A 14,141-nucleotide genomic window follows, 5' to 3' on the forward strand; every position below is an offset into this window, starting at 1 on the left:
GCTGGATGCTGAGGGAAAAATGTATAGCAGACCATGGGGAAGGTGGGTGCTGAGGACAAGATATCAGAAAATAGGAAAGCTGGGTGCTGATAGAAAAAGGGATTTCAGATCATGGGAAACCTGGGTGCTGATGGAAAGAGCCTAGTGTCAGCCACACTATCCCATACCCTGAGTGTCAGCGTCATTATCCCGTACCCCGAGTGTCGGTGTATGGTTGGGAGGGGGTCCAGGTCCAAACTTTGCACCAGAGCTCATCAAACTCTAGTTATGCCACTGGTTCCTGCCACCTCCCTACAAATGAATAAATGGTCAAGTCAAACATGAGCTCCATTCTAATGGGGATAAAAGTTCTCTATGTTGCCGATTGGAGCAGTTGGATAACTAGATGAAGAATAAAAGGGACATAGATCCGCCCTGCACAGTAAAAGGACCTCCGTTTTTTTTCCCCCATGGAAGACAGTTTCTTCAAAAGATAATTATAATAGAGTAACAATAAAAAGATCCGATGGTTGGTTGCTGAAATATCTTTAATCAAAGTTGTAGAAATGTACTGCACTTTGATTGACAGGTGCAGTGGGTCGGGCCTTTGTGGGTTGGGTGCTCACTGTAAATTTCTCCTCCAGCATCCTCTATGACGAGCCCCCTTTTCTTTATTTGAATATCGCGCCGTGCCACCATTGCTCTTGTTGGCGGTGGGTGCAATGACACAGTAATTCTGTCTTTATAAAAAAGGTGCCGGAGTCTGCGCATGCGCATACTGCGATCTTCGGCGCCATTTTATTGAAGACACTGCGATGAATACTATGAGAGACATTGGCGCATGAGCAGATTTGTTTGTTTTTACATCTCCCCTGTCGCTCATAGTCTTCACTGCACTGTCTTAAAAAAAATGGCGCCAAAGATCGCTGTACGCATATGCGCAGACTCCGGCGTCATTTTAATGAAGACAGAATTACTGTGTCAATGGGCATGCGCCGCCGCCAACAGCAATGGTAAAAATTATTTGATCAGCCATCAAATGAGTTTCTGTTGGAATAGTAATTGGGTCTACCTGGAATTTGCAATGGAAAAGTTATAACATAAGTTTGTAGCATTCTGATGGTGGGTCAGCAGTATTAGATTTTCGCCTTCGTTTTTTTACTGGATGAATAATTTCTTGTTATCACTTGGACAATATATTCTTGTAATGAACATTTTCACCTTCAAGTTCTGTTATTTCCTTTTTATTTCATAGTTATTTTCTTTTCTCAATATTAACATCCAAATGAATAAAAAAACAATTTTTTTTTTCAGGTTTAATGAATCATTTCTGAGACCACCACTGTGCAATGATCTTCCCGCCCTTGTAAAAAGCCAGTCTTTGTTGAAATTGTGCTTAACATGGAAAACATTGCTGCCCTCTGGAGTAAAATCTCTGTGTCAGGGACTCCGACATCCGAGCTGTACCCTGCAGGAGTTGAGGTGAACATTTTATGTTGTCTAGTAATTGGGGTTTCCAACCATCCAAAAATTGGAAGACCTATTTAAAATAGTGTCACATATCTGAATCATCGAGTCATGTTACTTTTGTGATACCTTACTGTACCAAGACAAAATATTCTATGCTATTCAAAATATTCCATGATATCCCATCCTTTCGCAGTTTGGCTGGTTGTCGTCTGGGTCCGTCATCATGTGAAGATCTAAGTTCTGTTATTATTACAAACCACATGCTAAAAAGAATGAATCTATCATGTAATTTTCTTAAAGATTCTGGAGTCAAAGTTTTATGTGAAGGACTCAAACATCCAGGCTGTACCCTGCAGGAGCTAAGGTGAGGAGGAAGGATTGGAATAATAATAATAACATAAGAAGAATGAATTAGGTGGTTCTGACATGAGGATGCTGATTGCTGACATCATTCACAATTTCTTGACTTGCACTATGAGAGTCAAGGATCATCATGATGAAATGCCCATGTTCTAGAAGACATTTTGGATTTCCTAAGTCCAGATAATAAGATGAGTTAGTGTCAGAATATTTATGTGTGTGGTTATATGAGACGATACATGTTTTATTAATAAACTGAAATCTTGGTCAATTAAAGTTTTGATGGATATCTCAGGGATGTCTCTAACTAAGCACCTCGATATACCAGTGATGAGTTGTCGCGGGCGGAGGAGGGGACGCTGCGCTCTCCCACTGCTCGGGTCCGGCTGCCGCTGCTGCTGCGGCCTGCTGCTGCTCGGTGGCTCGAGCGGCGCTCCTCTCCCGTGAGTGAAAGGGGTTTGGTTTTTGGGATAGTTTATTGTCCGTGACGCCACCCACGGTTGTGGTGATGATGTGGACACCACCGCTGCTCTGGACGGGGATCCCGGGAGTGGTGATATGGAGCAGCCAGATGTTGGTTTGCCCCTCCGTGGGTAGGGGTTTTGGTAGTCCCGGGGCCCGATGATGGGGAGGTCAGGGTGGTGGACAGGCGGGTTATGGGGCCTGTGGAGGTGCAGGGACGCAGGGGCAGCGCTGTGCCGCACGGCACGGAGGTACTCACTCAGCCAAAGGATGGTGACACAGTTCACGGTAAACAAACGGCTGGTTGGACGGGTCCCTCGGACGGCTACGGTGCTGATGTTCCCTGCAGTTAGCGGTGACTGTCTCTTCCCTGCACCTAGAAACGGTTGTTGGTAGCGATGGGTTCCCACCGGTAACCCGCTCCCCAGCTTGGATATGAGCCGGAGGAGCCCCTCTCTTGCCCGCAGGCGCTGGCCCTGAGAAACTGGTGCCCTGGCGGTGGCGGTGTCTCTCCTTAACGGTCGGACTGTTGCCTTCAATCGGGACTTGGTTGTTGGGAGACCCAGAGGTCCCCTTCACTGACGGATTTGGCAAATTCACGGCGACTCCTAGCCTTGCCGGGATCCGAAAGGCCCCTGCCACTGGTGCTGCCTTCTCTACGTATACCGCTCCGGTACCGCCGGGCCACCACCCGTCCATGGTCCTTTCGGCAACCTCCGAGTAGCCTCTCCTGCAGACGGTCACCGCCGTCTGCCAACCTTGCTGTCTCAGTCCGGGGCACACACCCGGACCAACTTCAGGCTTTCAAACTGTCACTTCTCTTCTACTCTTTACTCCTTTCTCTTGCTCCTCTACCACTTCACTCTTCACTCTCACTCTCCCTAAACTGATCTCTTTCTGTTCTGCCCGGTTTTCCCGCCTCCAGGGCTGTGAACTCCTCGGCGGGCGGAGCCAACCGCCTGGCCCACCCCCTGGTGTGGACATCAGCCCCTGGAGGAAGGCAACAAGGATTTGTGTTCTGACCTTGGTGTTCCTGCAGGGAATGTGGGGTGTGTGTGGTGTTGTGACCTGTGACCCCTGGCTTGCCCAGGGCGTCACACAATAAATCGAGGAAAATTAGTATTACATTATTGTAGTAAGAGTTGCTAATCGAGGCTCTTCACAATTCTAGGTTCATTAATGAGAACCTGTCACCAAGTCACACGTAAACAGTTTTTGGTTTTATTATACTGTTCATTTTTTTACTATTTTATTTTAAATTTGCCATACAGTTCTAAAGAGGTTGACCTTTTTATCAATTACTCATTTTTATGGTCTTTATCAAGTGGGTGTTGCTCACAAATTAATAATGCAGAGCACCAGAAAATACAGAGAACTATGGGAACAACTTCCCATTGGTAAAGACCATAAAAATTAGTAACAGATAAAAAAAATTCATGTATATGTAACCATATTGCCCATTAAATAAAAATAAATTGGAATACTTCAGGGAGGATCAGGAAGAGAATGAGAGCAAAAACTGGACATATCTCATCTGGTGACAGGTCCTCTTTAAAGAGTAAAGGCCCTGTCACACAGAGATAAATCTGCGGCAGATCTGTGGTTGCAGTGAAATTGTGGACAATCAGTGCCAGGTTTGTGGCTGTGTACAAATGGAACAATATGTCCATGATTTCACTGCAACCACAGATCTGCCAAAGATTTATCTCTGTGTGTGACGGGACCTTAACTGTAATTTTATTTTTTTTTCTTTCCATAAAACCATAAAACTGATGAAAATAAAAGCAATTTGTAATATACAGTGCTGGACAAAAGTATTGGGACCCCTGCAATTCTGTCAGATAATACTCAGTTTCTTCTTGAAAATGATTGCAATCACAAATTCTTTGGTATTATTATCTTCATTTATTTTGCTTGCAATGAAAAAACACAAAAGAGAATGAAACAAAAATCAAATCATTGATCATTTCACACAAACCTCCAAAAATGGGCCAGACAAAAGTATTGGCACCCTTAGCCTAATACTTGGTTGCACAACCTTTAGCCAAAATAACTGCGAACAACCACTTCCGATAACCATCAATGAGTTTCTTACAATGCTCTGCAGGAATTTTAGACCATTATTCTTTGGCAAACTGCTCCAGGTCCCTGAGATTTGAAGGCTGCCTTCTCCAAACTGCCATTTTGAGATCTCTCCACAGGTATTCTATGGGATTCAGGTCTGGATTCATTGCTGGCCACTTTAGTAGTCTCCAGTGCTTTCCCTCAAACCATTTTCTAGTGCTTTTTGAAGTGTGTTTTGGGTCATTGTTCTGCTGGAAGACCCATGACCTCTGAGGGAGACCCAGCTTTCTCACACTGGGCTCTACATTATGCTGCAAAATTTGTTGGTAGTCTTCAGACTTCATAATGCCATGCACACGGTCAAGCAGTCCAGTGCCAGAGGCAGCAAAGCAACCCCAAAACATCAGGGAACCTCCGCCATGTTTGACTGTAGGGACCGTGTTCTTTTCTTTGAATGCCTCTTTTTTTTCCTGTAAACTCTATGTTGATGGCTTTTCCCAAAAAGCTGTACTTTTGTCTCATCTGACCAGAGAACATTCTTCCAAAACGTTGTAGGCTTTCTCAGGTAAGTTTTGGCAAACTCCAGCCTGGCTTTTTTATGTCTCAGAGTAAGAAGTGGGGTCTTCCTGGGTCTCCTACCATACAGTCCCTTTTCATTCAGATGCCGACGGATAGTACGGGTTGACATTGTTGTACTCTCGGACTGCAGGGCAGCTTGAACTTGTTTGGATGTTAGTCAAGGTTCTTTATCCATCATCCACACAATCTTGCGTTGAAATCTCTCGTCAATTTTTCTTTTCCTTTCACATCTAGGGAGGTTAGCCACAGTGCCATGGGCTTTACACTTCTTGATGACACTGCGCACCGTAGACACAGGAACTTTCAGGTCTTTGGAGATGGACTTGTAGCCTTGAGATTGCTCATGCTTCTTCACAATTTGGATTCTCAAGTCCTCAGACAGTTCTTTGGTCTCCTTTCTTTTCTCCATGCTCAATGTGATACACACAAGGACACAGGACAGAGGTTGAGTCAACTTTAATCCATGTCAACTGGCTGCAAGTGTGATTTAGTTATTGCCAACACCTGTTAGGTGCCACAGGTAAGTTACAGGTGCTGTTAATTACACAAATTAGAAAAGCATCACATGATTTTTCAAACAGTGCCAATACTTTTGTCCACCCACTTTTTATGTTTGGTGTGGAATTATATCCAATTTGGCTTTATGACAATTTTTTTTTTTCATTGAAGACAAATTAAATGAAGATAATAATACCAAAGAATTTGTGATTGCAATTATTTTCAAGAAGAAACTGAGTATTATCTGACAGAGTTTGGCCAGCACTGTATCTTATTAGAGAAATCTGCTTATTTTCCTTCTGGACTGATCATTCATTCTCAAAAGTCTCAATTCAAGGGTAAAATGTTGGTGCTTATAAAGTTCCATGGAGAACTGTAACTGATGTTTCAGTAAAATGTCTGTTTTACTCTGCATCCTTCTTCCTCCACTCTCACTCTCCATAGAATTTTAAAAGCACCAATTGCCATCTTCTATCTTTGTAATTGGAAAATCTGTGTTAACTGGATATAGATTTTACCTCTGAATGAAGAGTGAAATCCGTCTAGGAGGACAAAGAAACAGATTTCTCTGATAAGATATATTAATAGTATAATAATAATAATAATAATAATAATAATAATAATAATAATAATAATAATATTTATTCACTTATCGTATTTTTCAGATTATAAAACGCACTTTTCTTCCCAAAAATTTGGGAGGAAAATAAGGGGTGCGTCTTAAAATTCGAATGTAGCTAATTGGGTGTGGTGAAGAGGGGTCACGGAAGGCAAGGGCAATACTGTCCGACGGCGCTGCTCTGTGCGAGGCTGCTCTGCTCTGTGCGTGGTTGCTCTGCTCTGTGCGGCGGGTGCTGAGGCACGAGCCATTCTGAAGATGTCGGCGGGGAGGGTTTCAAATAATGGTGGCTGGAGTCGGCGCATGAGAAGATGGAGCTCTTGGCCGCCGTTTATTTGAAGCCCGCACCGCCAACATCTTCAGAATGTGGCCTCATCGCCCGCCACACAGAGTAGCCCCGATACACATCAGCCCCGCACAGCTCAGGCACAAAGCAGCTCTGGACAGAGCAGCACAGTGCCGCTGCCTGCTGTGAGCATCTGGGCCCCTCTCTGCACCGCCCATGCCTCCTGTGAGCCCGCTCTACCACCGCTGCTCCCCTCCCCAGTAAGACACCACCGGATTATAAAAGGACCCCATTTTTCTCTCTAAATTTGGGGTGCGTCTTATAATCTGGTGCGACTTATACAGTCATATGAAAAAGTTTGGGCACTCCTATTAATGTTAACCTTTTTTCTTTATAACAATTTGGGTTTTTGCAACAGCTATTTCAGTTTCATATATCTAATAACTGATGGACTGAGTAATATTTCTGGATTGAAATGAGGTTTAATGTACTAACAGAAAATGTGCAATCCGCATTTAAACAAAATTTGACAGGTGCAAAAGTATGGGCACCTCAACATAAAAGTGACATTAATATTTTGTAGATCCTCCTTTTTCGAAACTAACAGCCTCTAGTCGCTTCCTGTAGCTTTTAATGAGTTCCTGGATCCTGGATGAAGGTATATTTGACCATTCCTGTTTACAAAACAATTCCAGTTCAGTTAAGTTGGATGGTCGCCGCGCATGGACAGCACGCTTCAAATTATCCCACAGATGTTCAATGATATTCAGGTCTGGGGACTGGGATGGCCATTCCAGAACATTGTAATTGTTCCTCTACATGAATGCTTGAGTAGATTTGGAGCGGTGTTTTGGATCATTGTCTTGCTGAACTACCCATCCCAACTTCAACTTCGTCACTGATTCTTGCACATTATTGTCAAGAATCTGCTGATACTGAGTTGAATCTGTGAAGCCCCACAGGTGTAGTGTCGGTGCATTACCTTCAGGGACTCCACTCGGCTGGATCTCGTCACAGGTAGGGAATCTTCTATTTGTCGTGACGCCACTCTCAGTATTGCGGTCAGTGGGGACCGCCACTGCAGGTTGAGGGACGCCTGGGGCTGATGGTGAGTGCAGTTAGTTGGAATAGCCTCCTGAGAGTGAGGCAAGCCCCAGGGCCCTGTGTAGGTGCGTAGTACCACAAGGCGCAGAATAACTCCACACACGCAGGATGTCTTTCAGGGGTTTTACTCACTTCAGGTGGCAGGGTGAGTAACCCGGGCGTAGCTGGGATGAACCAGGCGGGAACCAGGTATCCTTCAGGCTGACTTCTGATGGTGACTACCAACTCGCCTTCCTTAGCCCTTGGTGGTTTGGGGTAACCCCGACTTTTAGTCCCTATGGGGGTCACCCAGGGAAGTTGCTGAAGCCTCTCTCCCCTTCGTTTGCCGTTTGCTTGTTGCCTGGGCCAGATCACTCCAGCTGCTTGCCTCCTGTGAACTATGGGCCCTAACTGTGGCTACGTGGCTGCGGCTTTTAGGTGTTGTGGTGTGGGCTTTGAGGGCCCCACACCGGCAGGTTTAGCAAGGAAAGGTGGATCTATCCCCGCTCCGGGATCTGCCGCCCGTTTGGGCCTGGTACTCCCTAGCAGTCTCCTTACTTCCCACTCTGTGCTCTCTCTCTAGCTGGAGATGGGTTTCGGGTAGCACTCCTAGGTGACCGTTCTCCCCCATCGGTAGCCACTGCGCGGGCGCTGTCAGACTGCAACAGCCCCAGGGGTAGGGGTCAGCTCCTCTCGGAGCTCCCTGGACTCTGCTCTGCACTGAACCGGCTCACTGCTCCTCCTCTCCTGTTCTTGCCTACGCCACCTAGCAACCAGGCTCTCTTACCACACCCCTTGAGAGGAGATGGAGGCTTTTGGCCCCCTCCACTATTCCAGTGGAGGTGAAGGCTTTTCCCCCTCCTGGGATCCCCAGGGGTCCTCTCATAGGTACATGTGTGAGACCTGATCACTATGCGCCTGTGTAGTCACACCTCGGTCTGCCTTCTGGATTACCTGTATTGTACTGTCCCCAGCATGGGTGCAGTACTCAGTGGTGCCTGACCAGGTCAGGGGCGCCACAAATCCATGCGACCCTCAACTTTACCAAGATTCCCAGTGCCGGCATTGGCCACACAGCCCCAAAGCATGATGGAACCTCCACCAAATTTTACTGTGGGTAGCAAGTGCTTTTCTGGGAATGCCGTGTTTTTTTGCCTCCATGCATAACGCCTTTTTGTATGACCAAACAAATCAATCTTTGTTTCATCAGTCCACAGGACCTTCTTCCAAAATGTAACTGGTTTGTCCAAATGTGCTTTTGCATACCTCAGGCGACTCTGTTTGTGGCATGCTTGCAGAAACCGCTTCTTTCGCATCACTCTCCCATACAGCTTCTCCTTGTGCAACGTGCGCTGTATTGTTGACTGATGCACATTGACACCATCTGCAGCAAGATGATGCTGCAGGTCTTTGGAGGTGGTCTGTCCATCAGTTATTAGATATATGAAACTGAAATAGCTGTTGCAAACACCCAAATTGTTATAAAGAAAAAAGGTTAACATTAATAGGGGTGCCCAAACTTTTTCATATGACTGTAAAATGAAAAATACAGTATATAGTGCCATTAATTCCATAGCGCTTTACATACATCAGCCACACTGTTCCCATTGGGGCTCACAATCTAAATCTAATAGCATAGGCATCATCAATAGGCTGTAAGCCAGACACACTACATCACACATACCTCTGTGACTGGCGCCCTATAAAATCCTTCATCATGAGAATATCTGATACTAGCAACTATCTCCTCCATGACTGGTCGGTGTTTGACTGGTTGTCCGATAAGAATTTGCACCTGTGCTGCTCCCACCTTTATCACGGGTTTGCTGCATCATGCAGTGCATTAGTACTATAACCTGGAATTGCTAAGGAAGGCTGCCTCTTTTCTTTTAAGATACATTACAAAGTTGCTTATATTGATGCATACTATTGTTTCATGAAATGAAAATTAAAACGACGTTAACACTTTAAGGCTTTTTTTTTTTTACGAATTGGAATATGTAGCATAAATGACTAGGAGCTGTTGGACTAGACAAAAATAAATGGAATTTTCGATAATACTCTTAATTCCCATGAGCTGTCCAGTTTATGCAGGTAGGAAGCTTATCATTGCATCTGTCATTTTCTCTAATTACAGTTATGGCTTTTGTCAGAATGACCAGAGAGCCATAGAATGGTGGCATAGCCACAATCATCCATCAAAACCTGTTCGGTAAATCTAATAACGGTCCATTCGAGGTCTAAACACCCCAGAGATGTCAGGCACTGCAAGAGCCCTATGTATGCAATTAACGGAAAATAATACTTGACTGGTACTGTATATTGACCTAGTTATTGAAGTTCTCAGCTGAATTGTATGTTCAGTAGGTATGAAATTTACATTACAGGCCGAGGTCATGACACTGTGTTTACTTTCTGTCTTCTATTAACAGATTGTCCGAGTGTGAACTCACTTCCTCCTGCTGTGAGGACCTTTGCTCAGTTCTTATGACCAATCAATTTTTGACCAAATTGGATCTCTCAAATAACAGTCTTCATGACGGTGTAAAACTGCTGTGTAAAGGTCTGAGACATCCAGGCTGCCCCCTACAGAAGCTGAGGTAAGAACTATACCCTTTAAATACTGTATGTAAGGAATATGAGAGAACTTCACGCTATCATTTTAAGTATAAAGTAGGGCAAGAAGTCATGTTCTTCCTTCCTCACTAATGTAATTCCTGAAATACAATTGTGACGCCCTGGCAAAACCAGGTCGTCACAAGTAGTTCACATCCTACTTGTTCCCATCACAACCCACACTTAGCCATAACACACAGCCATTAAAACCCTAGTCACCCCCTCATGATAATAAGGACAAACCAGTGGGCGGGATCAGGCAGATGAGAACGCCCACCTAGGGGTCCTGAGGTGTCAGGGTCAAGAACACGGTAGTTAGTTTGAGTTTGGAGTTGGAGTCAAGTGCAGGTTGAAGTATGGAGAGCTGACAGCAGTGTAGTCAGGGGTCGTAGCCCCTGGACTACTTGGCTAGGTGACAGACGGTGAGCAGAGCCACAGGCGATGGAGATCCGGTCAAGGGAGACCTAAAGTGGACCGGGGCAGGGTTGTAGCCCACCGGTACCGACAGCAGGAATCCGGTCCGGAGGCCGTGCGCAGTCGGGGTGCCTGGACCCTAGGGCGAGGAAGGTTGCAAGCCCCTCTCCAATTAACCAGCTGGGGACAAGGTTCCAGACATTGTCCCAATTTACTGCCCAGATAGAGCGAAACGGAAGCCCAACGCGGGGGGTAGGGTGTCCACCAAGAACCCACTGAAATCCCAAGGGTCAGTGTGACGCCCTGGCACAGCCAGGGTGTCACAGAAAGAGTTAATCCTCCTTGGTAATCTGATCTCACACGGTGCAGCATGACAAAGCACAGCCCCCAGTGTAAGGGAAAAGCAGAGGAGAGGGGAGGGGCTGGAGCAGACAGAGTGTGGAGAGGAGACAGGAGAGAAGTCTGGAGTGTAGCTCCCAGGCTGGGAGTGAGGCGTCTCTGAAAGGGCCGGGACAGGCCGTAGTGAGGAAGGGGCCAGAACAGGTAGCCGGAGCAGGGCGGTGGCCCCTCGGTACCTGGGTACCCGGATCACTACAGGGGAGTGATTCCCCGTTCCCGGCTGAGGAGAAAGAGGAAGAGAGAGGAGAAAAAGGCACTTTGCTGCAGGGAAGGAACAACAAGGGCTGCTGCACCGTGTGTGGGACACTAACACCCCCGTACCGAAGGCTGCGGACACCGGAAATTCTTAGTTCACCAGTGACTCCGTGTGACTTTCTTGTGAGTACACCCGTGCCCTCGGGCACCGCACTGCAGCACTGCGCCCTGCTCCCTGCTTACCCCATCACCGGGCCCCGGGATCACCAACCCCTACCCACGGAGGGGCAACACAACACCTAGCTGCTCCGCTTCACCATCCCCGGGATCCCCGTATTGAGCGGCGGTGGTGCTACACATCACCACAACCGTGGGTGGCGTCACAGACAATATCCCAACACCCAAATACCCCTTTTACTGTGGAGCCTGGGATCACAGACCGGGTCACGCCACCGTGATACCCGCAGAAGTGACTCTGTGGCCCGGATCTGAGTAACCCCTGGTCCCCGGGCGACACATTTGGCGTCACGAACAGGATCGAGCCCATCCAGTCACCTGGAGGAAGTGCGCCTTGCCCCGTCTGTCAGCGGCGTCCCGCTGAGGAAAAATCCAGAAGTCCGCCATTTTAGCCGCCATTTTAGGCGCCAAAAACAACAGCTTGGCGCCTTCTTCTCCGAGCGGCGGGCGCGAAAAAGAGGCTCCGCCCCCTGAGAACGCGGGCGGAAGTGAAGCTCCGGAGGACCAGAAGCGAAAGGGAAACTTTAAAAAGTTTCTGGAAGGACTGCTCCCGAGTACCAAGGGGGAGCAGGAAGAAGGAACCGCAGCTTATGTGACAAGGACTGTAAAGGCAGGGACGCCAGGACTCTGCCAACGTTTGGTTCCTGGAGAGGCCGCCGCAGCGATGCACCGACCCGTTACCCCTGTTACCGGTAGCGGAGCCCGCAGCGCCTGTTGGGGAGGACCCAGACCTGGGCTCCCCAGGCCTCACCTTTGTCACCACCCTGCCACCGGCCCCGGCAGTCCGCCCGGCCGCGACGGAGATGACGACGGCTCCGGCAGTCCGCCCGGCCGCAACGGCAGCAAAGTACCGGTCCCGTTGACCAATCTGGAACCGTTTCTGGATTGGGGTCAAGGGGTGCTGCCTGGGTTTTAGGGGCAGCACCAAGGCTAGGTTGTTTGGGTGGGTGACTAAAGGACCCGTTACGTTAACATTATTAAAAGTGTTATTTGTTGTTGCAACGTTGAAGCAATGTGCATCCCGCTGTGGGAAGATTGAAAATGTTTGAAATGTTTTATCCTTTTCCAGTTTTAATAAATGTCGGTGCCTAGACGGCCCGAGGACGGGCCGTGTTTTACCAAGGGGGTGTGTGACGCCCTGGCACAGCCAGGGTGTCACAGAAAGAGTTAATCCTCCTTGGTAATCTGATCTCACACGGTGCAGCATGACAAAGCACAGCCCCCAGTGTAAGGGAAAAGCAGAGGAGAGGGGAGGGGCTGGAGCAGACAGAGTGTGGAGAGGAGACAGGAGAGAAGTCTGGAGTGTAGCTCCCAGGCTGGGAGTGAGGCGTCTCTGAAAGGGCCGGGACAGGCCGTAGTGAGGAAGGGGCCAGAACAGGTAGCCGGAGCAGGGCGGTGGCCCCTCGGTACCTGGGTACCCGGATCACTACAGGGGAGTGATTCCCCGTTCCCGGCTGAGGAGAAAGAGGAAGAGAGAGGAGAAAAAGGCACTTTGCTGCAGGGAAGGAACAACAAGGGCTGCTGCACCGTGTGTGGGACACTAACACCCCCGTACCGAAGGCTGCGGACACCGGCAATTCTTAGTTCACCAGTGACTCCGTGTGACTTTCTTGTGAGTACACCCGTGCCCTCGGGCACCGCACTGCAGCACTGCGCCCTGCTCCCTGCTTACCCCATCACCGGGCCCCGGGATCACCAACCCCTACCCACGGAGGGGCAACACAACACCTAGCTGCTCCGCTTCACCATCCCCGGGATCCCTGTATTGAGCGGCGGTGGTGCTACACATCACCACAACCGTGGGTGGCGTCACAGACAATATCCCAACACCCAAATACCCCTTTTACTGTGGAGCCTGGGATCACAGACCGGGGCACGCCACCGTGATACCCGCAGAAGTGACTCTGTGGCCCGGATCTGAGTAACCCCTGGTCCCCGGGCGACACATCAGCTATCGGGGCCACAGCTCCCAACACAAATAGAACTGGGAGTGGACTTCTCCATTCCATGCAAAGTTGTCCAAAAGAGAAGGAAACACACAGTGCAGGAGGAAGGGTTATCTGCTCATCAACCTGGGTGCGGGACCCGAATGCACCCTTCAAAGGCAGCCGGCCACTGGCAACTTGGTTTACTACTGGACTTGTGTGAAGTTATTGAACTGTGAATACACCATTGTCCCCCGGTCCAGTCCAGCGTGCCACCTCCAGCAGCCATCACTCCCGTGTTCCGACACAGGGCCCCGGGACTACACCTCCCCTACCCGTGGAGGGGATCCCATCTTGCTGCCCCGCTCCATCAGCCACGGGCGCCCCATCACCAGGCAGCGGCGGTGTCACCATCCCTCACCGCAACCCACGGGTGGCGTCACAGACAACCTCCCTTGTAAATATCTCCTTTCCGACGGTTGTGAGGACGGGCGGCCGTGCGAGCCCGGGTCCGTTCACCACTCGAGCTGCAGCAGCGAACGCGGATCCGAGCAGGCCCTCTGAGAGAGAAGCGGCGGCGGCCCCCGCCCACAACACAATTTTTAGCATTTACTACTCCTCAATCAAATTTATTCACCTATAAATGAGGAGGATGAAGACTCTAGTAAATCCATAAAGGACAAGAGAACATTTGACCACTGATACAAGATCATGTTTCCAGTTGATGCCCGCAACAACCCGAACCTGGCATCACGAACTGGATTCTTACCCCATCAGTAGATGACATGCGCCTTGCTTTAAATTCCGTGAACTGTTTGGAAAATTTGAACCGCCGCCATTTTGCCCGCCATCTTTGGCGCCAAAAACGACAACTCCGTCATCTTCTTCCCCGAAAAAGGCGCGAAGTACAGGCCCCGCCCCCTAGGACTGCGGGGTGAAGCTGGTAACTCCCAAG

The 14,141-nt window shown here is 48.5% G+C and overlaps 1 protein-coding gene across 1 annotated transcript in view; it reads left to right on the plus strand.

Moving 5' to 3' along the window:
• Positions 1 to 14,141, plus strand: part of LOC142309948 (NACHT, LRR and PYD domains-containing protein 3-like) — a 156,334-nt gene that overhangs the window by 94,981 nt on the left and 47,212 nt on the right. Inside the window, exons 6-8 of the mRNA XM_075347420.1 lie at positions 1,294 to 1,461; positions 1,643 to 1,813; positions 9,833 to 10,000. Coding sequence (XP_075203535.1) covers positions 1,294 to 1,461; positions 1,643 to 1,813; positions 9,833 to 10,000 — 507 coding nt within the window. The remainder of the gene's footprint in view (positions 1 to 1,293; positions 1,462 to 1,642; positions 1,814 to 9,832; positions 10,001 to 14,141) is intronic.

Source organism: Anomaloglossus baeobatrachus, chromosome 5, assembly GCF_048569485.1.
Source record: "Anomaloglossus baeobatrachus isolate aAnoBae1 chromosome 5, aAnoBae1.hap1, whole genome shotgun sequence".
Taxonomy (NCBI): Eukaryota; Metazoa; Chordata; class Amphibia; order Anura; family Aromobatidae; genus Anomaloglossus; species Anomaloglossus baeobatrachus.